At 44.2% G+C, this 25,690-nt stretch overlaps 1 protein-coding gene across 1 annotated transcript; it reads left to right on the forward strand.

Moving 5' to 3' along the window:
• Nucleotides 1-457: 457 nt before the first annotated feature.
• rab3da (RAB3D, member RAS oncogene family, a) lies at nt 458-25,284 on the forward strand. The gene is made up of 5 exons (XM_056279727.1): nt 458-732; nt 8,614-8,868; nt 18,988-19,106; nt 23,215-23,339; nt 24,505-25,284. Exons 2-5 carry the CDS (start codon nt 8,626-8,628, stop codon nt 24,690-24,692), a joined length of 675 nt encoding a protein of 224 aa, XP_056135702.1. The 5' UTR covers nt 458-732; nt 8,614-8,625; the 3' UTR covers nt 24,693-25,284.
• The last annotated feature ends 406 nt before the right edge of the window (nt 25,285-25,690 follow it).

Genomic DNA, 25,690 nt, shown 5'->3' on the forward strand with positions numbered 1-25,690 from the left:
CCATACTGTGGAAAAACGTGTTTTCTCTGCATTACCCCAAAAATCAATAAAACCCTCCTTGGTATGCCAGGCCTGCTTCATGTCCATCTGTACTTTCCCTTCGCCCCAACTGGAATGAGTACTGTACTGCACTGTACTGTACTGTATTGTACTGTACTGCACTGTACCGTACTGTACTGCACCGTACTGCACTGCACTGTACTGTACCGTCCTGCACCGTACTGTTCTGTACTGTACTGTACCGTACTGTACTGCACTGTGCTGTTATGAGGCCGCAGTGCCTTCTGCTTTAATAATAACCCCGTCCTTAGAGACTCGACATGCGAACTGACACAACATGTGCACCGTCTGTATGAGGGTGCGCTAAATGAGTGTTGTATGTTAAAAACTCCGGGCGCCATTGACGCAACACGTCGGCGCCCCGTCTGTCGCAGGTCAGCAAGGAGTCGAGATGCGAAGCCAGCTGATTGCGCCGCACGCTCGCGGTACGGTCTGCGGCGGACATCCGCCTCCGTGCGATGCGGACGGTGGTCTGTCCACACGTGGTTCGCGGCCAGGTCCCGTCGACACGCCGAGACTTGGCAGAATTCCGCAGTTTTAAACCAGCAGAGCGGAGACGCTTCAGATCCGGGAACGCGCCGTCCTGCAGCATCGCGCAAAAGAAAATTAAAAAAAAAGAAAAGGATCCGAGGAGAGAGTCGACGCGGGAGTGGCACACAACGCTACCAAAAGGTAAAAAGAAAACAACCAAAAAACACAAAAAAACCCGCTCGGAAACGAACCACCGACTCTGTGAGATGTTTGACGTTGTTTAAACGCGATCCGTCTTACGCGAGTTCACTAAGTATGCGAGTCGCCGTATGGTGCGTGGACGGGCTGGTTAGCGCTCCGCGTTTCATCGGGTCTGATCGGCCGTGTGTTTCGACGGCGTTACGCCGCCGCTGAGGAGTTGAGATCCCGCTCACCGTCAGCGGTACGAGTGCCTCCTAGGCCCGCAGTATCGACCCGTTTAAACTGAAACGACCCCCTCCCCCGGACACCTCAACAAGTGTTCAGGACTCGTCTGCTGCTGTACGTTTCTTTGTGTGATAGGATGGGTACTTTACGGGTGCTGGAAATGTATTTCGTCGGACTTTGTTGAAGTTAACGCGTTATGTGGGGGGGGGGTCCCCCAAAAAAAGCTTTATTTCATAATCCCAGAAAGTTGAATCCGTTCATCTGGATGCAACGTTTATTGAGAGAAAGGTTTCATCACTTCATCTAAGTGACCCCCTTCAGTCTCAACTGACTGCAATACTGACTAGATGCTGCTCAGTATATCCCCACCCTTTTAAACAATACTGGGGCATAAGGGTGGGGATAACTGGGGCATAAGGGTGGGGATACCTGCAGTCAGTTGAGACTGAAGGGGGTCACTTGGATGAGTGATGAAACGTTTCTTCCACTAAACGCTGTGTCCAGATGAACTGATTCAATTTTCTGGGATTTTTCTTACCTGGGTTATTGGGCATGCATAAAGACATTTATTTGATAATAGCCGCCATTGCAACCCTCCAGCACCTGTGTGTGTATATGAGACACAGAGTGAGGCAGTTTGATTGTGCTTTTTGTTAATAACTGTGTGTGTATGTGTGTGTGTGTACTTTGGTGTTTTAGCTAAATGTGTAGTATGCTGGCCATACACTCGGCATGATGCTGGAAGAGCCAGTCATGAACTGTTTGTCAGGGAGACCTCAGCAATAAGAGGAGAGCAGGATTCATCACCGCCTCCCTTTTCCTTTTGTAGGGGGTTGAAAAAGAGGAGAGCGGGAGATAGAGGAATGGATGGATCAGCCTCCTGATGGTGCAAGATGCAAATGTAGAGAGGGATGGACAGAGAAGAGGGGGTGAAGAGGAAAAGGGATGGATTTAAAGTTGGCAAGAGGGGAGGGGTAGATATTACAGAGTTGATGAGTCGCTTGCATGTGAGAGATTGTCGATAGGTGGATGAATGGACAGATAGATGGTTGAAACATACAGGGGACAGAGATGAATGTGTTGCCCTTCACTGACGATTCAGTAAGCAAAAGGTGGTATCCCATGGATTTTGTAATCTGTGTGAAATATATACAGGCAAAGCAAAAGCTATTGCTATTCATTGTGGGTAAGTAGGGAACATGCACTTTCTTTGACTCAGATTACAGACGTGAGAGGAAAGTAGGATTGGGAAGAGGGGTAGGGAACAGGCTGCTAAAATAAACTCCAAACATCGCTTTAGTTTCATTAGCATCTACTCAGTAATGATCATGGATGGATGTAGAGGACTTTTAAAACAAAAATTTCAAATCTTTGTTGACCATACCAAATTAAATGTTAAATGGTTTGCATGAGTTATATATTATATATATAATTATTATATTAATATATAATAATTGGGCGGCACGGTAGCGCAGTGGTTAGCGCGGTCGCCTCATAGCAAGAAGGTTCTGGGTTCAAGCCCCAGGGTAGTCCAACCTCGGGGGTCGTCTTGGGTCGTCCTTTGTGTGGAGTTTGCATGTTCTCCCCGTGTCTGCGTGGCTTGCCTTTGGGTGCTCCGGTTTCCTCCCACAGTCCATAGACATGTAGGTCAGGTGAATCGGCCATACTAAATTGCCCCTAGGTATGAATGTGTGTGTGTGTGTGTGTGTGTGTGTGTGTGTGTGTGTGTGTGTGTGTGTGTGTGAGCCCTGTGTGACGACCTGGCAGCCTGTCCAGGGTGTCTCCCCGCCTGCCGCCGAATGACTGCTGGGATAGGCTTCAGTATCCCGCAACCCCAATTGGGATAAGCAGCTTGGATAATGGATGGATGGATGGATGGATTGCATTTATATAGCGCTTTTCTAGCTGCAACAGCCACTCAAAGTGCTTTATAATCAACGAATACCTCACATTCACCCACACATCGATGGCTGTGTCTGCCATGTAAGGTAACAACCAGCTCATCGCCAATCACTTGGGGTTGAGTATGACTCCTCCTTCTGAGTCCCTCTGGGTGGGTGTAGAGGCTGATCCTGGAGCTGCATAATGGGAGGATGCCTGTGCGTGACAGCTTTTTACGTGGAGTCGCTGATGTGTCTGCAGCCACCAAACGGTCCTTGGAAGGGGGTGGCCAGAGTCCAATGGCATGGAGAACCAAGACGATTGGGGACCACCCTCTGTTGTAGTCTCTATCCGCCTTCACTGCCGTTGTGACCTGGAGACATCTTCCGCCAGTCCCACCGTTGAGGTCCTTGTTGGATTGTGCCTCGTTTGGAACCTCCGCCTTGACCTATCTGCCTTGGGTGACCCTACCAGGAGCCAAGCTCCAGACGGCATAGCTCTTGAGATCATTGGTACACGCAAGCTTCTCCATCACGGCAAGGTCACGACAAGGTGGCGATCAAGGAGAAGGGTAACAACCAGCTCATCGGGAAGTAAAAGGGTTAGGTGTCTTGCTCAAGGACATCTCAACATTTTTGCAAGGAGGAGCCAAGGAACCCTCCAGTTACCAGATGACCTGCTCTACCTCCGAGCCACATTGCCCCTCTGCATATCCTCATTCCCACAACTCTTTCTTTTTTGTGTCCTTTTAACCCTACATAAGGCTCCTGATGGTGAACACGTTGATACTCTTTCACAGTGCCTCCTGTTTCTATAATCTTAAGTTACAGTAGCCAGGGACCAGCCAGCACCTTTCAAATCAGCAGATAAATAGACTGACAGAAACAGAGCGAATATAGTCATGAAGCAAAGCCAAAGCTTTCTCAATGTCAACGTCACACTAATTGCTTACTTTTTACTGCCAACACTGATAATTTGTCAGCTGGGACATAGTTGAGAGTATTTTTATTAAAAACAGATCTGGCCATGGCAAGACCATTTTACTGTATTTATCAGCCTATTATGGTTTCTTTTTTCTCATCCATTCTGTTTTATTATTTATATTTGAAAATATAATCAGCATAAAGATTTATCACCTGGTCCCTTAAGGAAAGAGACATAACTGTGCTTTGTTTGTGCCATGGGCTTTCCCATTGATTCATTCGATGGTTTTCATTATTGGAGTACCTAAAATGAACTTACTAGAAAATATATATCATAAGTTAGTTTTACTTTTAAATAGACAGGTAGGTTAATTGGGGGAGTGAACAATGGAGGATGGTACTAAGTAACAAACCTCAGTTCACTATCAGACTTTCAGAGAGATGGCGGTGTCATTTTGAAAGAACATCACTACGGGTATGGGTACATGCTGTTTCAGTGCAGCTGAATACACCAAAATCAATAGTGTAAAATGTCTTGACGAAACTGAGGACTGATGTTGATAATGCAGTGAAGGTTAGATTGCATAGGGATAAGATTTTTTTTACCAACCAGGGACAACAACTGAAAAGACTGAATAGTTGTTTTAAAGTGCATAATACCACAGAAAACACCAATTAGCACTTCAGTGACCTGCTGGGAACTGTATAAAATGAACATCCTCAGGCGAGCAGCAGCCCACGACTCATTTATATCAAACCAAGTAAAACATCATTTTGGTATAGAGCAGATGGAAATTGTACTCTGAATCAAATGAAAACTGTTCTACAGAGCAATGAATCACAACACAAACTCTCATTTGGGTGGACGAATGTGGGTGTGGAGAGGGAGCAAATAAGGATATCCTATCAACGTGTACAGTCTCAACATTGAAGTTTGGAGTTAGAAGTGTGATGCTAAGGTGGTGTCAGTTGAAATGACTTCAGTTCACAGCTCAGAGGGCCAGGTGTCAAGAATAGTAATATTGCACTATATTTAAAGTGCCTTTCAAAAACACCCAAGGCAGAGGTAAGCTAAAAACAGTGCTGAGAAAACAAAACTGCAATAATGAGATGACTACTAAGCCAAAGCTGCAGATGGCAAAGCAAAAGGAAAAAATAAGTAGGAAAGTAAAATTCTCTAAAATGTCAGCAGTTGGAAGAGTCTGAGTAGTAGGCTAAGACAGCTCACATATCATCCAAAAGCCTATCTAAATAAATCTTTAACTTTATATTTGAAAGCAGTAAAGGGTTCATGGAGTCCTTGATGCTTTGAGGTAAAGCTTTTCACATCCTGGGGGCAACACTGCTGAAAGCCCAGTCACTGTTAGTGTGCAAATTGGTGCTGGGACTTAGGAGAAGGCTGGCGCCTGCAGGTGTGTATAAGTGAAGAAGGTCAGAGACGTAGGTAGGTGCCAGTCCATTTAGGGCCTTATAAGTGAGGAGGAGGAGTTGAAAGTTGTTAAAAGGTTATCCGGTGCTTGACTGGAAGCCAGTGGAGTTTTTGGGGGAGGGGGGTGATGTGGGCTCAAGGCTTGGTGTGGGTTGGTGTAATTTATTTTGATATACTGTGGTGTGGGGTTAAGACCCGAGCTGCTGAGTTTTGGATGCGTTGGAGTCCATCAATGGATTTACCTTGGAGGCCAAACAGTGGAGAGATGGAAGAAAACAAATGCATGAATATGCTTTTCAGCTGCATAGTCTATGAGTAAAGGACAGAGGTATGCGATGTTTCAGAGATGGAAGAAGGCTGTCTTAGTGATGTGTTGCAGGTGTGAGATTGAAAGGTTAGGAAGGGGTTGAACAAGACCTCGAGGTTCCTAACTGTGGTTGGTAATGTTGGACAGTGGAGCCATTAATATCCATACTGAAGGGGCCAAGGTTCTTAAAAGTGATGGAGTAGCCCAGCAAAATAACATCAGTCTTGTCACTGTTCAGTTTGAGAAGGTTACTGCTCATCCACTTTTTGACCTCATGGAGACAAGCAACGATTGATGGAGAGGTTGGTAGTTAGCTTGGAGTGGACACATTATGTCTGACTGAGGGGCAGCATGCATATGGTAAAGAGAGAGGTCCCAATGCTGAGCCCTGAGTGGCACCTTGTGACAACAGAGCTGATGCAGAGTGGAAATTATCCAGTGTGACATAATAATGCCTGTCAGAAGTATGAGTGGAGGGTGTCCGTGTAGCATGGTGGTCTATTCCGTTGCCTACCAACATTCTGTGTTACCTCCGGCTTGGTCGGGCATGCCTACAGACACAATTGGACGTGTCTTTGGGTGGGAAGCCAGATGTGGTTATGTGTCCTGGTAGCTGCACTAGCGCCTCCTCTGGTTGGTCGGGGGCACCTTTTTAGGGGGCAGGAGGAACTGGGGGGAATAGGATGATCCTCCAACGTGCTATGTCCGCCTGGCAAAACTCCTCACTGTCAGGTGAAAAAAAGAAGTGGCTGGCGACTCCACATGTATCAGAGGATGCATGTGGTGGTCTACAGCCCTCCCCAGATCGGCAGATGGGGTGGAAAAGTGACCGGGATGGCTTAGAGAGTGGGGTAATCAGTCAAGTGCAATTGGGGAGAAAAAGGGGGGGATCCAAAAGAAAAAAAAAAGAAGTATAAGTGGAACCACTTCAGGACTGTTCCACTAATTTACTGGGAAATTGAAAATGATCCAGCACTATTAGTCTGCAGGTCACTGACAACCTTCTCTAGAGCCATTTTCTGTGCTATGAAGTGCCCTAAAAGCTTGACTGCGGTCAATCAAAGAGCTCATGGGCCGTGCATATGCTATTGGAGTTGTTACCACGTGGTCAAGGACTTTGGCCAGGAGCAACAAGTTTGAAACAGGCATGTAGTTGTTAAGATTATCAGGATCAAGTATGTGTTGTTTTTTAAGATGGGTGTGATAGCAGCCACTTTTAGTACAGAAGGAACAGTACCAGAGATAAAGGATGTGTTTAAAATGTTGGCTACAAGAGGGCATAGAGCAAGAGGACAGGCCTTCAATAAGGTGGAAGGCATAGGGTTGAGAGAGCTGGTGGGTTTGGACGTCACCATAATGCTGCTCAGTGATAACTAAACAACAGGGGAGGAGGTGTAGAACCTTTCTGTTGTAGCTGATGATATATGCCATTCTCATTTCTTTGAAAATATTTCAGGAAATTCTCATAGGTGGTGAAATTTCTGGTGAGAGATGAGTCGGCCTCCGGTTAGAGAAGTCTGTTCACAGTGGTAAAAGCTGTGCTCAATTCTGATAAAGTTGGAATAGTAACAAGTTTTAGCTGCAGTTAGAGCATCCCTGTACATACAAATGTTATCCTTAAAGCCTCCAGATTAACAGTAATACCGGTGCGTTTGAGCAACCCTTCTAGTTGAATGCCACATCGTTGATGTTTAGGACAACTTTGAGCACCTTACACTTAGGTAGTTTTTTTGAACAGACAACTTTGTGTTTCTACATGATGATAACCCTTCTCACAAAGCACTTGTTGTGTATGCATGATGTCAAGACAACCGTACTGGGATATGATTGGCTTGCATTAAGTCCAGGTCCAACCCAAATTTAACATAGCTGAGATTATTTGACTCATAGAATTATGGCAATTCAAATGGGATGTCTTCAATCAATGAACTCACCATTGCAGGAAAGGGAGGGATAGTTATCCCATTTCCGTGCCATCAGTAACTGATGGAGAGCCTGTCACAATACATATTTACGGTTAATTAGGCTGGAGGTATACCAACAAGGTATTACATTTTGCAATAAAAGCATGGCTTTTTTTGGGGGGGGGGTTCCCCTTTTACTCCCCAATTGTATCCGGCCAATTACCCCCCTCTTCTGAGCTGTCCCGGTCACTGCTCCACCCCCTCTGCTGATCCGGGGAGGGCTGCACACTACCACATGCCTCCTCTGATACATGTGGAGTCTCCAGCCGCTTCTTTTCACCTGACAGTGAGAAGTTTTGCCAGGGGGACATAGCGCGTGGGAAGATCACACTACTCCCCCCCAGTTCCCCCTCCTCCCGGAACAGGCGCCCTGACCGACCAGAGGAGGCGTTAGTGCAGTGACCAGGACACATACCCACATCCAGCTTCCCACCCATGGACACGGCCAATTGTTTGCTGTAGGATGCCCGACCAAGCCGGAGGTAACACGTAGATTCGATCCAGCGATACCCGTGTTGGTAGACAACGGAATAGACCGCCACGCTACCCTGATGCCCCCGTAAAAGCACGTTTCGGGCTTAACTATATGTGTCCAAAAACACTTGGGAATGTAACGTACTGTGTTCAGTCTCTCTAACCACATTCCCTCTGTCATTCAAAATGTCTCATGTTCTTGCTTTGAAACCAAATATTGTGTTGCTCTTAACTGCAAGGTGGAAGAATGTCCACTTCTTTTTAAATTTAGTTTTTCAGTCTTTTTCTTTCCATGTTTGTCATATTTACAAACAAACATGGGGCATGAGACTGAAATTCGTGTGAATGAAGTATGACAAACCCAAATGTCATTTGAGTTTGTCCTTAATGTAGATTTATTGTATCGTTCCTGTACATAAATGTATACCATACGTCTTCACTGTGTTGCTTTTGCAAGAAAACCTCGTATTTATTTGTTTGTTTGTTTTTTTGCCATCCTTTGTTTGCCTAGGGGTCCATGAGATACGTTTCACTTCACTGGTACAATTAAAAAACACCTCTGCATCAATCTGTAAATGGGGCAGTTGTTGTTAAAGCTGTCTTAAATGAGATGTATATCAGGATTAGACCTTCAGCTTCTCCACTGGTCATTCTTTCCCTCTGTCTCTCTTGTTTTAGTAATCGCTCCAGATGGCGTTAGCTAGGGACCTGGGAGCAGGTCAGGATGCTCAGACCCAGAAGGATGCAGCCGAGCAGAACTTCGACTACATGTTCAAGCTGCTGATCATCGGCAACAGCAGCGTCGGCAAGACCTCCTTCTTGTTCCGTTATGCGGATGACTCCTTCACTTCAGCCTTTGTCAGCACCGTCGGCATTGACTTCAAAGTCAAGACCATCTACAGGAATGAAAAGAGGGTCAAACTGCAGATCTGGGTGAAGATAAGAAACATATTCATTTATTCACACCCCCCCCCAATACACACACATCTCACCCCGTCTTTTGTATAGCTCGTTTTCTCTCTCCAGCACCCATGTAATCTTAATCCTAGGTGGTGTATGGTCTAAAAAGGATGTTTGTTCATCTCAAAAACCAAATACAAAGGAGCAGTAGACTTTCCTTGGGTTTGATTTGGCACCATGTAGTTCCAGTGATAGATCAATACATAAGCTATGTTTCCATCCGACTTTCAAATAAATGTCAAGCGAATAATTAAATGTCACAAAAAAGTCACGCAAATGAAGCAGTGTCTCCATCAGATCTGTTTAAGTGAATAAAACCCCAAATGCAGTTTTACATGTCCATATGTCCTTACCCATTAAGATTAAGAAAGGCATGATTATGTGATCAAAAATGTATTTGCATTTCATTTTTTAATTTTATACGGGAAATGTTTCCCAAATTCGCTTAAAAATGTTGGATGGAAACATGGTTATATATGTGATAGGATAGAAATGGATTGAAAGATATTAGAAGCAGTATTCAAAGACTGTATGGTCAAAAACACCAAGAAATTGTCATTTCGTCTTTCAAATACACATTTTTTTTCCAAGTTATGACAAGTTATGCCCAAAGACATGCAGGTCTGGTGAATCAGCCATACTAAAGCCATACTACTTGTCCCTAGGTGTGTGTGTGTGTGTGTGTGTGTGTGTGTGTGTGTGTGTGTGTGTGTGTGTGTGTGTGTGTGTGTGTGTGTGTGTGTGTGTGTGCGTGTGTGTGTGTGGGCCCTGTGATGGACTGGCGGTCTGTCTGGGGTATCTCCCCGCCGGCCGCCCAATGACTGCTGGGATAGGCTCCTGCATCACACAGCCCCAATTTGGATAAGCGGCTTGGATAATGATGGGTGGATGGATGGATGGATGGATGAAAACCGCTTGCGGAATTTGTTTAGCCCTCATTAGAACATATGCCATTTTAAACATAACTTTGCAAACGACTAAGAGTCAAGTTAGAATAGGGTATCTATGGGGGGTGTCGGGGTGGTATGGCGGTCTATTCCGTTGCCTACCAACATGGGGATCACCGGTTTGAATCCCCGTGTTACCGCCGGCTTGGTCGGGTGTCCTACAGACACAACTGGCCGTGTTTGTGGGTGGGAAGCCGGATGTGGGTATGTGTCCTGGCCGCTGCACTAGCGCCTCCTCTGGTCGATCGGGGCACCTGTTCGGGGGGGGGGGGGACTGGGGGGTGTAGAGTGATCCTCCCACGCGCTACATCCCCCTGGCGAAACTCCTCACTGTCACGTGAAAAGAAGCGGCTGGCGACTCCACATGTATCAGAGGAGACATGTGGTAGTCTGCAACCCTCCCTGGATCAGCAGAGGAGGTGGAGCAGCAACCGGGACTGCTCAGACAAGTGGGGTAATTGGCCAAGTACAGTTGGGGAGAAAAAAGGGGGATAAATAACAATAAATAAACAAACAAATAAATAGAACCACTTGCAGATTTGTTTAGCCCTCATTAGACTATATGCCATTTTAAACATAACTTTGCAAAGGGCTAATATAATAGGGCTGAGGCATCTATTTAGAGCAGGGGTGCCCACTACGTCGATCGCGATCGACCAGTAGATCGCGAAGGCAGTGCTGGTAGATCTCCATGACATTCCAAAAAAACTTTTTTTTTTCCAAGACATTAGCATATCATCTGTCCTCCATTTGGCATTTGCCTTTTGATTGACGTAAAGGACGGCCAGTCTGCTGTTGCCTAAAACCAAAGATTCTAGAGCGGAACCTAAAACTTTGTTACATTAGGTTACCATAACAACCAGAGCCCTTCTCGAATGTACCTTGAAGTTCACATGCCCACAATGTGAGCTAACGCAGAACTGCATCGAGCTAGCTAGTTCAACTCTCTAAAAAAAATTCTACTAAAAAGTGAAACAAAACAAAAATGAGTGGGGGAGCCGGACCTAGCAAGAAACAAAAAACGTACCATTTCCATGTGGAATGGGAGGAGCACTTTTTTTTCACCATGTCTTATTCCAAATGCGTTTGTCTCATCTGTCAGTCTAGCATTGCTATCCCAAAGAAAGGAAATGTGGAGAGGCACTTTCGAACTGTTCATAAAAACTATGGCAATGACTTCCCTCCGAAAAGCGAGCTGAGAAAGAGAAAGGTGAGAGAACTAAAATCGCAGTTAATCGCCCAGCAGCCACTTTTCACGCAGCCGAATTCAAAGGCAAAGGCAGCCACCGAAGCATCTTTACGGGTGAGTCACTCCATCATTAAGCATAAGAAAGCCTTCCAAGATGGAGAGATGATGAAAGAGGCCTTCCTTGAGGCAGCAGATTCGTTGTTTCGGGACTTTAAAAACAAATCAGAAATAATATCTTCGATCAAAACTCTCCAGTTATCAAGAAATTCCGTCACAAGGCGCTGTGAGGTGATGGGCGATGATTTGACACAGCAGCTTTGGAGGGACATCGTGGACTGCGAGTGTTTCTCACTACAATTGGACGAGTCTACGGACATAAGTGATACAGCCCAATTGTGCATTTTCATTCGCATGGTGTTTCAAGATATGACCGCAAAAGAGGAGCTGTTAACAATACTACCCATGAAGGAACACACGCGGGGAGAGGACATTTTTCAGATCTTCAAAAACTTTGTGGATAAAATCCAGCTCTCAGTGTGTAAACTGGTGTCAATCACCACGGACGTTGCGCCTGCTATGGTGGGCCGCTCGAATGGATTTTTTGCCAAGTGCAGGGGGGACGATGCTTTCCTGGACTTCCTTAATTACCATTGCATAATACACCAACAAGCATTATGCGCAAAAATGCTAAACATGAAAGAGATCATGGATGTGGCAACCAAACCCGCCTGTTCTACTCGAGCGAGGTCTCTTCAAAGACGGTTGTTTGGTACACATTTGGAAGAGGCCGACTGTAACTACTCTGGCCTCTTGCTACACACTGACGTGAGATGGCTTAGTAGAGGGAGATTCTTGCAGAGATTTCGAGAGCTCTGTCCAGAGATTAAGGAGTTTCTCCTTATCACTAAACATGCGGAACACAAGCAACTTAATGACAATCAGTGGCTGCTAGACTTGGCATTTTTAACTGATTTAACCAACATGTTGAACGAGCTTAACTTAGAGCTGCAAGGAAAAGACAAAAGCGTGGTAAACATGATCAGCTCAGTTAACGCTTTCAAACGGAAAATGCACCTTCTGTCCTCAAAGTTGCAGCGCCGTGATTTGGGAAACTTGCGAAACCTCGCAGCAGAGCTGGAGAAGCAAGGGAGGGCGTGTGCGCAGCTTGACAGTGCACGCTACACAGAGCAGATTGAAAATGTCCGGTCAGACTTTGACAAACGGTTTCAAGACTTTGCTTTGCTTGAGCCAATCGCTACATTTATGTGCTACCCATTTGGGGAAGATACAGAGGTGGATTCCCTCGCCTCAAAAATGGCAACACTGTTTCACCTGAACTCGTCTGCAGTGGAGGATGAGATGCTGACAGTACAGGCTGACATTCAGCTTAAGTCCAGGGCGCATGGAGAGTTTTGGAACTTACTTACAGAGGACAAGTACCCAAACATGAGGAAATGCACAACCTCCTTGACGGCATTATTCGGCTCTATTATTTGTGTGAGTCAGCCTTTTCTCACATGAAGATTATCAAGTCCAAATACCGTTCCACCATGACAGATGATCATTTGGAGGCCTGCTTGAGGCTGGCTACCAGCAGCTACTGTCCGAACTATGCAACCCTGTCTGACTCCCTCCAGTGCAGGTCATCCTCAGAGTAGAGAGGTAGAGATCACAAATCTATTTACCACAGCTGTAAAGGTTCATGCAGTGATGCAATTTCAACATAGTGTAGTAGCAAATGCTTGGGATGATTATTGCCTGTGTAAGGTTCAATATAAATACAAATCCATTGCAATACTGTATATGTAACACAACATGTATATAAATACACACCCTGCGTATAAATGTTCATATATATGTAAAACATGTATTGAGTATTTTTATTATTATTTTTAATATGAGTAGATCATTTTGACCTGGTCATTTTAAAAGTAGCTCACAAGTCAAAAAATTGTGGGCACCCCTGATTTAGAGACATACATATGAGCCATCGGCTTTCCCTGAAGTCTTAGTGATTAACTTATAGACTTTCTTTGCCTTTAGAATATTTTTGCTCGGGCAATTGTCATCCAGAAAGTATAGCTCAAGTCATCAACGATAGTTTCAGATGACATGATGTGCAACAAAAACTGGATGCAGCAAGTAAAATCTCAATTACGTCTATGTTAAAAAGAAGACCCGGTAGTGTCAAATGTGTACGTAAGGCTTTTCAGCCTGGAAACAGTGCAGAATCGAGTTAATGCTACACCAAAATAAACTGCGCTATTGAAACCCCAAGATATACATCACATAACACACACACACACACTCATACCATCCCCCCACTCAGCAGCCTGTCATGTGTGCGGTGTAAACTAATTTCTCACACTCCGGGGCTAAGTACAGCTGATGTTAGACATCGTCCCCAGACGGCCGGGTTCATGAAACATGCATGGCGCTGCACTCCGTGGCCTGAATATCCTTACCATGCAAAGTGACACCCGTGACAGATTTCTTGTTGTCTGTTATGGAGAGCGGACGATTCACCCAGCAGTGTGCTTGTAGAATAAAATGTCATACATTTCTCCGTCTTTTCAAACAACTTCAGTGATCGAGGGAAGTGTTTTTTTTTCTTGCAATTCCCTTTTTGACAACAATGTAATTAGTGTGTTGTACTTGCAGACTAATAACTCAGTCATATACTGATAAAAGTCATGATTACACTTTTATTTGAATATCTTAATTGGGAGGGTATTCGGGTGGCGGTCTGTTCTGTTGCCTACCAACATGGGGATCGCCGGTTCGAATCCCCGTGTTACCCCCGGCTTGGTCGGGCGTCTCCACAGACACAATTGGCCGTGTCTGCGGGTGGGAAGCCGGATCGCTGCACTAGCCCCTCCTCTGGTCGGTCGGGGCACCTGTTTGAGGGGGAGGGGGGGGACTGGGGGGAGTAGCATGATCCTCCCACGCGCTAGGTCCGCCTGGTGAAACTCCTCACTGTCAGGTGAAAAGAAGCAGCTGGCGACTCCACGTGTATCGGAGGAGGCATGTGGTAGTCCGCAGCCCTCCCTGGATCGGCAGAGAGGGCTGGAGCAGCAACCGTGATGGCTCGGAAGAGTGGGTTAATTGGACGGATACAATTGGGGAGAAAAAGGGGAGGGGAGGATATATATTACATTACATTACAGTCATTTTGCCGACGCTTTTATCCAAAGCGACTTACAATAAGTGCATTTAACGTAGGAAATCAGGAGCTCTACGTCATCAGAGGTCATAAGTGCATCTTCTCTCTAAACATATATATATATATATATATATATATATAGTGGGCTAAGGTCAAAATCTGGGAAAGTGTAACATGATTAAGGCACCAACATTTTTGCTGAATTTTTCAATTTATTAAGTCAAGTCAATTTTATTTGTATAGCCCAATATCACACATTACAAATTTGCCTCAGTGGGCTTTACAGCAACACAACATCCTGTCCTTAGACCCTCACATTGGATAAGGAACAACTCCCTAAAAAAAACAACCTTTAACAGGGAGAAAAAATAGGAAGAAACCTCAGGGAGAGCAACAGAGGAGGGATCTCTCTCCCAAGACGGACAACGTGCAATGGATGTTGTGTTTACACGGTTTACAGAATACAACATTGAAAGAGGATAACAGAATTATAATGGAATTATAAAATGTATGAAGCATATCATGAGGAATATTAGAAAATATATACTAATTATTCAGGTTTCTTTTTTTTTAAAATGCACATGCCAAAGTCCACCACAGACACGGTAAATGGTAAACACGGGAAATAGCTCATAACTAGTGAGGCCGGTGTTTATTGAATCAGACGGCGTTAAGACTTGACGTGAGTGACATGTTAACTTCCCTTGATAGCTTTTTTCATAACGATACAAGTCATAAGCGTGCAAAAATTATAGACAACATCACACAACAAAATATCTCTCGTCACATTGCTTTTTAAAACATCTAATCAGCGCACATCTCTCCACTTGTTTTCTTTTACACTTGTTTTCTTTTACTAAAAGGTGTTTTTACAAGATTGTATCAGGGTCTGCATGAAAAACACGTTGTGCCATTCTCATGGAAGACATCCACAATCATCCCAGTGCCTAAAAAGAGTCACGTCTCCACACCTAATGACTTTAGACCCATTGCTCTTACCAGCATCTGATGCAAGTGCATGCAAAGGGTTATACGGGGACGCCTAACGTCTTCCCATGGTCAGCAAGACAACCTCCAATTTGCCTATGAAGCACAGATAGGACGCTACATTAACACCGCTGCATATGGTTGCCAAACGCATCCAGCAGCCCGAGGCTTCTGCCAGAATTTTATTTATGGATTTTAGCTCAGCTTTTAATACAATCAGGGCTGACATTTTATTAAATCGGCTTTTTAAACTTGATAGCAATGGAAACCTTGCACTGCGGATCAGACTTTTTATCTGACCGTCTGCAAAGAGCCCCTGTACAAGGCTCCTTGTCCAATGACATTTTGAATACTGGGCTGCCCCGAGGTTGTTCTATCTGCTGCACTTTTTCCCATCTATATAAATGAAATGCAGATTTATGACCGCAACTTTTGTCTTTTTAAGTATGCCAGTGACATGGTTGATAAAGGGTAATGATGAACTAGAGAGTTCCTACATGAATCACATCAACAGTCTATTAATCTGGTTCCAGGAGAGCGCTCTGCTTGCTCTTAAACACTAACAAGATAAGGGAAGTTGGCGTCGACAGTGGGGGGGGAGCAACCAATGTGTCAGCCAATCACAATTGAGGGTCAAGCTGCAGGGATGGCTGGTAGTCTTAAATAATCAGGGGCGATTTTAGACACTACCTACATTTCTAAGTAGGCAATGCAAAGACTGTCTCTTTTAAGGAAATTAAATGGCTTTGATGTGAGCAACGAAGTCCTGAGGATGGTTGACACCAGTCTAGTGGAAAGTATAATTTCTTGCCATATCACATGCTGGTACGGAAATTTAGGGGCTAGGAGCCAAAGCAAGCTCATAAACATGGTCGACACAGCCAGTGAGATTGTAGGGAGCCATCGGAGACAGTTTGCGGAGCTGTACAGAACACCAACCCGGAGGAAAACAATGTTAATAGATCAGGAGCCCTCACATCGTCTGTTGGATGAGTTTGAAAAACTCCCTTCAGGAAGACGATACAGGGTACCCATGGCAACGAGGAACAGCTTTAAGAGATCTTTTATTCCATCTGTCATCTTGCTGAACAATTGACTTTTTTATTAGATACTAGTGACTGCCAGTGTTTTTATGATGTTTTTATCATGCATTTATTGTTATTACTTAGTAGGCCCACGTATTTATTGCTTTTATCTCGTGTACTCCAACCATGGCAGAGGACATTTTCTGTATATGTGTCTGTAAAGTGTTTTTTAAGTGTTTGTGTGTCTGTGAGGCCAAGGACGAATTTCCACGTGGGTGGACAATAAAGATGTCCAATTCTAATTCTAAAAATTGACCAAGTCATTCTCTCTCATTTCGGGACTGTTTGAATCATGAGTGTCGATACGGCATACGATCACCACGATTGATTTACAATCCCGATTTACTAAGTTTATATTGGTTATGTTGGCAGCGGCTACCTGCACAATCCCATTCAGCCGGATCTAAAGGCCGACTCTCCAACAGGGTGGTGAGAAGCAGCGCTCGTGTTAAGGTGTATGTGTGAAGAACACAACATTCAAAAGAGGACACAGAAAAGGATCCAACATGCTCGCATGTGGACCGTCACTGCCACGGTTATTTCTCTAATTGATAAAAAAATCCACGTATACATGGATTTTAGAGGGACTGAAGTATTAGTTTCCATGTAAACGTACTGCCTTCAGTCCTCATGTTGGGAATCGGTTCCATGCTCAAGGGCTCTATGGTGGTTCTTGCTGACAGAGAGAAGTGTAATACCCACTTCCCTGGAAAGATTTTTACCCACTACACTTGAGATTCGTACCAGAGATCTCTAGTTTCTTAACCTCATAATCTCCGTCCCTTTTGGTTGATTCAACCCCGGTTATCATGTAAATGGGTGCTAAGATTTTTTTGCAAAACAGCGTCATGTTTTAGAATCACTTGGTGTTAATGCTGGTAATGAGACCCGTGTCCTGGAGTAAAACTGAATCTCCATCTTCAGTTTTAATTTCTACATTGTAATTGACAGCTGACATTTCCTGCTATAACAAGCTTCAAGACCCTTAGACATCATTTATAAGCATGCCAGACACTACCTTAAGTTGTTTCAGACATTAGAGTCAATATGACATAGATTGATTATTCTCATGCATCTTTTTGCATGAATTTACTTACCAGGTTCCTATAATAAAGGGTGCTAGGGGCGGCACGGTGGCCCAGTGGTTAGCACTGTTGTCTCCCAGCAAGAAGGTCCTGGGTTCCAACCCCAGGCTGTCCCAGGTCCTTTCTGTGTGGTGTTTGCATGTTCTCCCCATGTCTGTGTGGGTTTCCTCCGGGTGCTCCAGTTTCCTCCCACCATCAAAAAGACATGCATGTAGGGTCCGCAGTGGTGTAGCGGTCTAAGCATCAGCTTTATGTCGATGCAGTTGCCCACTGGGGACCGGGGTTCGCCTCGGTCTCGTCAGATCCAACTATGGCCGGATTCGATGAAGCAGCAATAATTGACAACGCTGTCTTCGGGAGGAGGACGGAGTCGGCTTGTGTTCATCACATGAATGCGTCTATGTGTGTGTGGGGAAAAAGCAGTGGTTCGGCCTGGATTCGCCCTGTCACGAAAGCGGCGAAGCGGCTCCTTCGAGACTGCCGGCCGGAGAGATGCAGCTGGCGAACGCATGCAGTACGAGGGTGGGTGTTTGAACTAGAATAGGGAGCGATTGGCCACTAAATTGGAAGAAAAAGAGAAAAATCAGGAATAAATTTTTTTTTAAAAACACATGCATGTTAGGGTTAATACTCTTGTCTGTGCCCCTGAGCAAGGCAATGGAAAGAAGAAAACTGGAGTTGGTCCCTGGGTGCTACAGCTGCCCACTGCTCCTTTTTGTTGAGTTAAATGCAGAGAAAAAAAATTCATTGTAAGAATACAATGACAAAATAAAGTGCCTTTATTTTGTCATAATGAATGATGATGAATATTAATTTCTAAAAGCCTGTTTCATGAAGGTGAAAACTCAATATCAGAATCATGTTTATTGTTCACGTAGGTTTGCACAAACCTGGAATTTGACTCCGGTTTCGTGGCTTTCTCAGTGTACTTAACGTAGAATAAACAACAGTAATCTTCAGATATATACACAAAGATTAGCCATATATAGGTGAAGTAAGAGGCGATAATGTGCAATGGTGCAGGGAATATATCAGAGGTGCTGAAATAGTTGACACGAGGCACAACGGGACAAGCACTGGAAGAAGAGCTAAAAAGCAGGCAGAATTTCAAAACGTGAAGGTGCCTCTTTAGGCTACGCAATGTGTTGTCAAAAGGCCGTCACCTTATGCTGGTGTACATTACGGGTGTGGTGTCAACCAGAGCATGGTGGGAGGGATTTGCTTCTGCTCCGGGCTAATGATTCACCTCGGCTGTTCATGAGACTTGAGTAAACAAGTAAATCAAGTAAACAGTTGTATTCTTGCTTAAGGTGATTTTTTTTTCCCCGTGAGCAGCCACACATATCCGCCCCCCGCTACACATACATTATTTATCTGCTTAACCTGATCAAATCCTTGCTTTTTTTAATCCCACAACTTTATGAAATGAAAATTTATTCTGATAATATCAGCAGCTACCCTGCTGGCCTTTGCATAATTTTTTCCTTGTAGGTCACTTGTGTAAGAGGGCCACATCCCTGCCAGAGTCTTAAGTATCTCATTTGTTCAGGGTAGTTACAGTTTCAGGATGTTAATGTGATTTTTTTTTCTCACAAAAAATGATGCAGATTTTTCCATTTTTTTTACTTGTGTCCAGGACACAGCAGGGCAGGAGCGCTACCGGACCATCACTACTGCCTACTACCGAGGAGCCATGGGCTTCCTGCTTATGTATGACATCACTAGTAAGGAGTCCTTCTATGCTGTGCAGAACTGGTGGGTACAGCTCGACAATTGTAGTTGTGTTGTGGTGGGATGTCTTGGTGTGTTGTCCTGAGTAATGATGATCAGATTGTTCATATTTTCAAATTTAAAGGACCACTGTGTAAGATTTAAGGGGATCCATTGGGAGAAATGGAATATAATATTCATAACTATATTTTCATTCGTGTATGATCACCTGAAACTACTAATTGTGTTTTTGTTAGCTTAGAAGTAGCTCTTCTTCTTCTTCTACTTGGTGTTTATTGCCGGTTGGCAAACAACGAATTGGTGCATGACCGTCATTAGAAGTGGTAGTAGAATGAGCCCTTCATAAAGGGAGGCTCTGAATTTTAATCTGTTATTACATTACATTACAGTCATTTAGCCGACGCTTTTATCCAAAGCGACTTACAATAAGTCTAAAAAAAAGGTTTAAAAAATTGCTGTCAGGTGGGGCGGCACGGTGGCGCAGTGGTTAGCGCGGTCACCTCACAGTAAGAAGGTCCTGGGTTCGAGCCCCAGGGTAGTCCAACCTTGGGGGTCGTCCCGGGTCATCCTGTGTGGAGTTTGCATGTTCTCCCCGTGTCTGCGTGGGTTTCCTCCGGGGGCTCCGGTTTCCTCCCACAGTCCAAAGACATGTAGGTCAGTTGAATCGGCCATACTAAATTGTCCCTAGGTATGAATGTGTGTGGGTGTGGGTGTGTATATCGGCCCTGTGTGACAGTCTGGCAGCCTGTCCAGGGTGTCTCTGCCTGCCGCCCAATGCCTGCTGGGATATGCTCCAGCATCCCCGCGACCCTGAGAGCAAGATAAGTGGTTCGGAAAATGTAATGGATGGGCTGTCAAGGGATTTATCAGTTAAGGGTCGAGTCTTATTATCAAAGAGCAAATGTTTGTCACAATTGATTTATGGAGTAATGGTAATTATGATGTAGCGAAAATTCCAGCTAAGTTGTCTAATTTCCATAAATAAATGTTATCTTGGTTGATCATCTTAGAAATGTAATTTTTCCCCACACGGGTGTTTGATTTGGAACAACAAAGACATTAGATATAACAATAATAATGGTTACAATGCCCGAGTACTAGTGAGCAATGTTCTCTATGGAGAAGTTAAAGACTAGTGGAAAGACCTTTTTATATATACTATATTATGTGCAAACCAAACTATTCAGCATTAACAAGTTGGTTCAGGCCCTGTGATGGCCTGGCGGCCTGTCCAGGGTGTCTCCCCGCCTGCCGCCCAATGACTGCTGGGATAGGCTCCAGCATCCCCGTGACCCTGAGGGCAGGATAAGCGGTTTGAATAATGGATGCATGGCTGTTTTGGTAATTGGGTTAAAAAAAATATCTTGTTGGTGTCACAGTTACTCAATCAAAATGGGAATCTGTGCACTTATACTGAGTTCATAAGGAAGTATGGAATTCCAGTAACTGAGAGAGAAATGTCAATTGTTATTAAAGCTATACCATCAGGTCTTTTTTATGACTGCATTTAAATACATTTTTTCTTTGGTTGGAAGTTGAACATATATTTAGCATGTTTTATAGTAAAAAAATTACAAATAGGAAAAAAGGATGTTATATTTTTTTATGAAAAGAGGGACATTGAAAATGAAAGAAAATTTATTTTGAAGAGTTGAAGATGCTAAGATTTTCATTGGGAGTGACAAAGAAGGACAGGGTTAGGAACGAGTATATTAGAGGGACAGCTCAGGTTGGACGGTTTGGAGACAAAGCAAGAGAGGCAAGATTGAGATGGTTTGGCCATGTGTGGAGGAGGAATGCTGGGTATTTTGGGAGAAGGATACTGAATATGGAGCTGCCAGGGAAGAGGAAAAGAGGAAGGCCAAAGAGGAGGTTTATGGATGTGGTGAGGGAGGACATGCAGGTGGCTGGTGTGACAGAGGAAGATGCAGAAGACTGGAAGAAATGGAAATGGATGATCCTCTGTGGCGACCCCTAATGGGAGCAGCCGAAAGTAGTAGTAGTAGTAGTAGTTATTTTATTGAGGAAACATTTTATACATAAATGCAAATGGGCAAAGAAAAAAAAAAACAAGGATACAAGAATTTAAAATAGAAGTGGGACATTATTTCAATACTCTGCATGGATGGAAAAGTAAAAAAGCTGCAAAGACACAGTAAACATACAAAGCCTTGACCTTATCTATGTGACCTTTTTTATGTCAGTATACCCCTGTTTGTATTCTTTCTGTTGTATTGTTGTTGTCTGGAAACTGTATTGTGAAGTTATTCACTGATTATTTTTGCAAGTTTCCTGAAAATTTACATTACAGTTTATAAAAAAAAAAAGAAGAATGGGCCCTTCATGTCTACATAGGGAGCAGGTCCACTTCCTCTTCATGGTGCACCACCATGTTTCTAAAGTAGCCAGATTGGGCAAACCAAACAGAGAACCTTTCACATTTTTATGTTGAAGTGGTAGCTTGAATTTGGTGGCGCTGGCGCGAATGCATTGCTTGGAAAATGAAGAAGAAGAAGAAATATAACTAAATAAAATTTCTTAATCTATCTAACTAAAGGAACCTCACCATTTGACATATTATGGCTACTTGATGCGGTCGTAGATAGTGACGAAATTTGGCAAGTAGCTGCTGGCACCTGAAGGCCGCCGTAGGATTATCCTACACGCTCAGGAAAGGGGGGGGGGTTGCAGGGGTATTCAGTTGGTTGTAATCTGCAAGCTCGCCGCTAGGTGGCACTATATCCTACACACTGGTCCTTTAAAGGGGCCATGAAATGAAATCTGTATTTTCAGATTTGTAGCCTTTGAGTGTCAGGAGTGATTTGTGATAGAAGGGTACGAGCAAGAGAAAGGGAAGGTTTACAAGGTGGTTGTGAGACCAGCTATGTTGTATGGTTTGGAGACTGTGGCACTGACAAAAAGACAGGAGGCGAAGTGGAGGTGGCAGAGTTGAAGATGCTACGATTTTCATTGGAAGTGACAAAAAAGGACAGGTTTAGGAACGAGTATATTAGAGGGACAGCTCAGGTTGGACAGTTTGGAGACAAAGCAAGACAGGCAAGATTGAGATGGTTTGGACATGTGTGGAGGAGGGATGCTGGGTATTTTGGGAGAAGGATGCTGAATATAGAGCTCCCAGAGAAGAGGATAAGAGGAAGGCTAAAGAGGTGTATGGATGTGGTGAGGGAGGACATGCAGGTAGATGGTATGACAGAGGAAGATGCAGAGGACAGGGAGAAATGGACACGGACGATCTGCTGTGGCGACCTCTAACGGGAGCAGCCGAAAGTAGTAGTAGTAGTAGTAGTAGTAGTAGTAGTAGTAGCAGTAGTAGCTGCCTCTTTTGTCTGCACTTAATTTACATTATGTAACGCTTCATTCAGGAAATTCACAAGCTGAAACCATTTTTGTGTTTACAAAAATAATGTTTTTCTCTTCCTGACAAATGCAATAGGAGTTTTAGCTACATCAGCCTGCACTTGCAGGCGCACACTAACAGAAAGGTGCAATGAATGGAAGATTGAGAGACGATAAGTGAGCTTTTACCACCAAATGGAAACTAGCCAATAACATATCAGCGTATCTTAGATATGCTGATATATGATTGGGTAGTTTGTTTGTATTTGTAGATTCTACAAATACGTGGCCTTGATTCACTGTCAATCACATCGAACCTACAAATTCCCTCCTGGCAGCTGTTTCATTTGGACATACATGTCCAACTGTAGAAGTTTGCAGTGCTCTAAATGTCGTTTCGTGGGACATTTAAATATGCTTGTACTACAAATAAGCTGTTGTTAATTGTTGTAAATTACATGTCTTGTTGAAACCTCAATTTTGCTGTTTCTTTCACCATACCTGTCAGGCTGCAAAATGTCCTCCCTATTAAATGCCGTGATCCCCTGACCATGCTAACATGTTGATAACTTGTTGCACATATTTTTGTCAAACCTGTTATTAGAGATGCAATAACAAGACTAGTTAGAGTTGGGATAGGATAACAACATGACATTTTACTAGTTAGATGGGATAACAACATGACATTTTACTAGTTAGATGGGACATTTTACTAGTTAGATGGGATAACATGACATTTTCCCATTTGTCATCATCTGTGATGTGTTTTTTCCAGGGCAACCCAGATCAAGACCTATTCCTGGGATAATGCTCAGGTTGTCCTGGTGGGCAACAAGCTGGATTTGGAAGAAGACAGACAGGTCCCAACTCAGGACGCCCAAAGGCTGGCTGCAGAACTAGGTCTGCACTCACTGAACACAGACATGCACACAGACGCACATAAACACAATGTTTGCATTTAAATATAATTATAGAAATGTAAATATATATATATATATATATATATATATTATAATAAATAATATAATAATAATTAAAAATAAATAAAGTATAAATATAAATGTAGGCAGCACAGTGGCGCAGTGGTTAGCGCAGTCGCCTCACAGCAAGAAGGTCCTGGGTTCGAGCCCCACGGTAGTCCAACCTTGGGGGTTGTCCCGGATCATCCTCTGTGTGGAGTTTGCATGTTCTCCCTGTGTATGTGTGGGTTTCCTCCGGATGCTCCGGTTTCCTTCCACAGTCCAAAGACATGTAGGTCAGGTGAATCGATCGTACTAAATTGTCCCTAGGTGTGTGTGTGTGTGTGTGTGTGTGTGTGTGTGTGTGTGTGTGTGTGTGTGTGTATGTGTGTGTGTGTGTGGGCCCTGTGATGGCCTGGCAGCCAGTCCAGGGTGTCTCCCCGCCTGCAGCCCAATTACTGCTGGGATAGACTCCAGCATCCCGGCGACCCTGAGAGCAGGATAAGCGGTTTGGATAATGAATGAATGAATGAATTATATAGATGCGTACTGTGATGCTTATGGAAGCGGAGAGACAGTTTAAACTCTGCAGAGCAATAAAACAGCCTTGGAAGTGCAGTGCTGGCAGGCAAGCAATATGAGGCGTCCATGCTCCAATTCCACAGTGCACACTGACCATTAACCTTATAAAGCCAGGTCTTCCCTGGCCTATGTAGTTCTGCCATAATGTTACTATATGGGACACAAATGGGACTATGCAGGGCCATTCTTGGCTCGTAGTAGGAACGTATGAATCCCTCCACATGTGTGCTGTGGGCTGGTGTGCAGCAGCAAGCTGTTCATCAGGTTAACATTAAAGGCACCATACATAATTTGATCATTATAACATACACAAAACGCTTGTCGTGTAGGCAGTTACTCATAACTCAGTCTTGCTTTCTCTCTTGTCAGTAACCTGTTCTGCCGTCCTCTTCCACTCGCTAACCATCTCCCTGTCCCTCTATTTCTTTTTCTACCATGCTTTCCATCACTCTCTTTGTCCCTTGCTTCGCCCTCTCTTTATCACCCCTCCCTTTCCCCCCCTCTCCCTCCTCCCCTTTCCCCAGGCTTTCAGTTCTTCGAAGCCAGTGCCAAAGACAACATTAACGTGAAGCAAGTCTTCGACAGGCTTGTGGATGTCATCTGCGAGAAGATGAACGAGAGTGTCAATGGTGTTGCCGGCCCCTCGGCTAACCACAAGGGAGCCAGCTTAAAGGACACGCCCCCTACAAACAGCGGCGGCTGTGCCTGCTGACACCCAGCGCCTCACATTTCAGCGAACAGTGGTTTCCTACCAATGTTAGACGCGTACAACACATATGAATACGTTACACACATAACACGTGATGGTACACACATACACACACACACATCCAGGGATGAATCGAATGGCAAAAACATCTAGCATTGTGAATGTATTCTTCTTTTTAGTTAAAAGTGCTGCTGCAAACCCGTCTTCATTATCTACGCGTTGGTCTTTTCCTTGTATGGGTGTGGATGCAGGCTTTCGTGCATGTCTGTGATTCCAGTGCGGCCGCTACATTGAGAGTCCAGAGAAGTTAAAACGGTGTCTGCACCTCTCGCCTTCTGCGCTTCATTGATTCCCGTGTTAAAAAGGCTAACTGGCACGTGCTGGAAGCTGGATGTGAATGTGCAGCTCAGCTGAAGCGATTTCGGCGTGGCTATCGTTGGGGCTTTAGCTGTGGCATGCTGCCCCCGTGTGGGATACAGTTAATATTGCCCTTGCCTTTTTACACATGCTATGTATGCTTTTCAAAATGGATGGATTTTTTTTTCCTTTTGCTAGTTGTGTCCGGTGAAGATGATGAAAATAAAGACAGAGCCATGCCTTTGTTGGTGGTTTTCATTTTCCCCAAATGCATTTTCATATATTGCTCTGACATATTTGAGCGTACTACCAGGAACTTAAGTGTAATTATCACCCCGTTATCAGTGCTATAAATAGGACATTCGTGTCACATGCCAGCAAAATCCTTAATAACTCGCTATAAAATGTGTGTCCAAATACGTCAGAGTCATATTCCAAGGTTGGTTGTCATAAAGTAGTCCAAATGAGGTAGTGTTGATGATGGTAAATGATTTGCTTGACACGAACGCATCGGAGCTCCTGGTTTTCCACTGTACGTGGTCCATGTCGGAGCGGAGATTATTATCCGTATCTTGAAAGGCACAGTCAGATACGAAGTTTTTGTCGTGTCACAAACTCACTTCTTTAAGGGTCAGTTTAACTGT

Source organism: Lampris incognitus, chromosome 5 (genome assembly GCF_029633865.1).
Source record: "Lampris incognitus isolate fLamInc1 chromosome 5, fLamInc1.hap2, whole genome shotgun sequence".
Taxonomy (NCBI): Eukaryota; Metazoa; Chordata; class Actinopteri; order Lampriformes; family Lampridae; genus Lampris; species Lampris incognitus.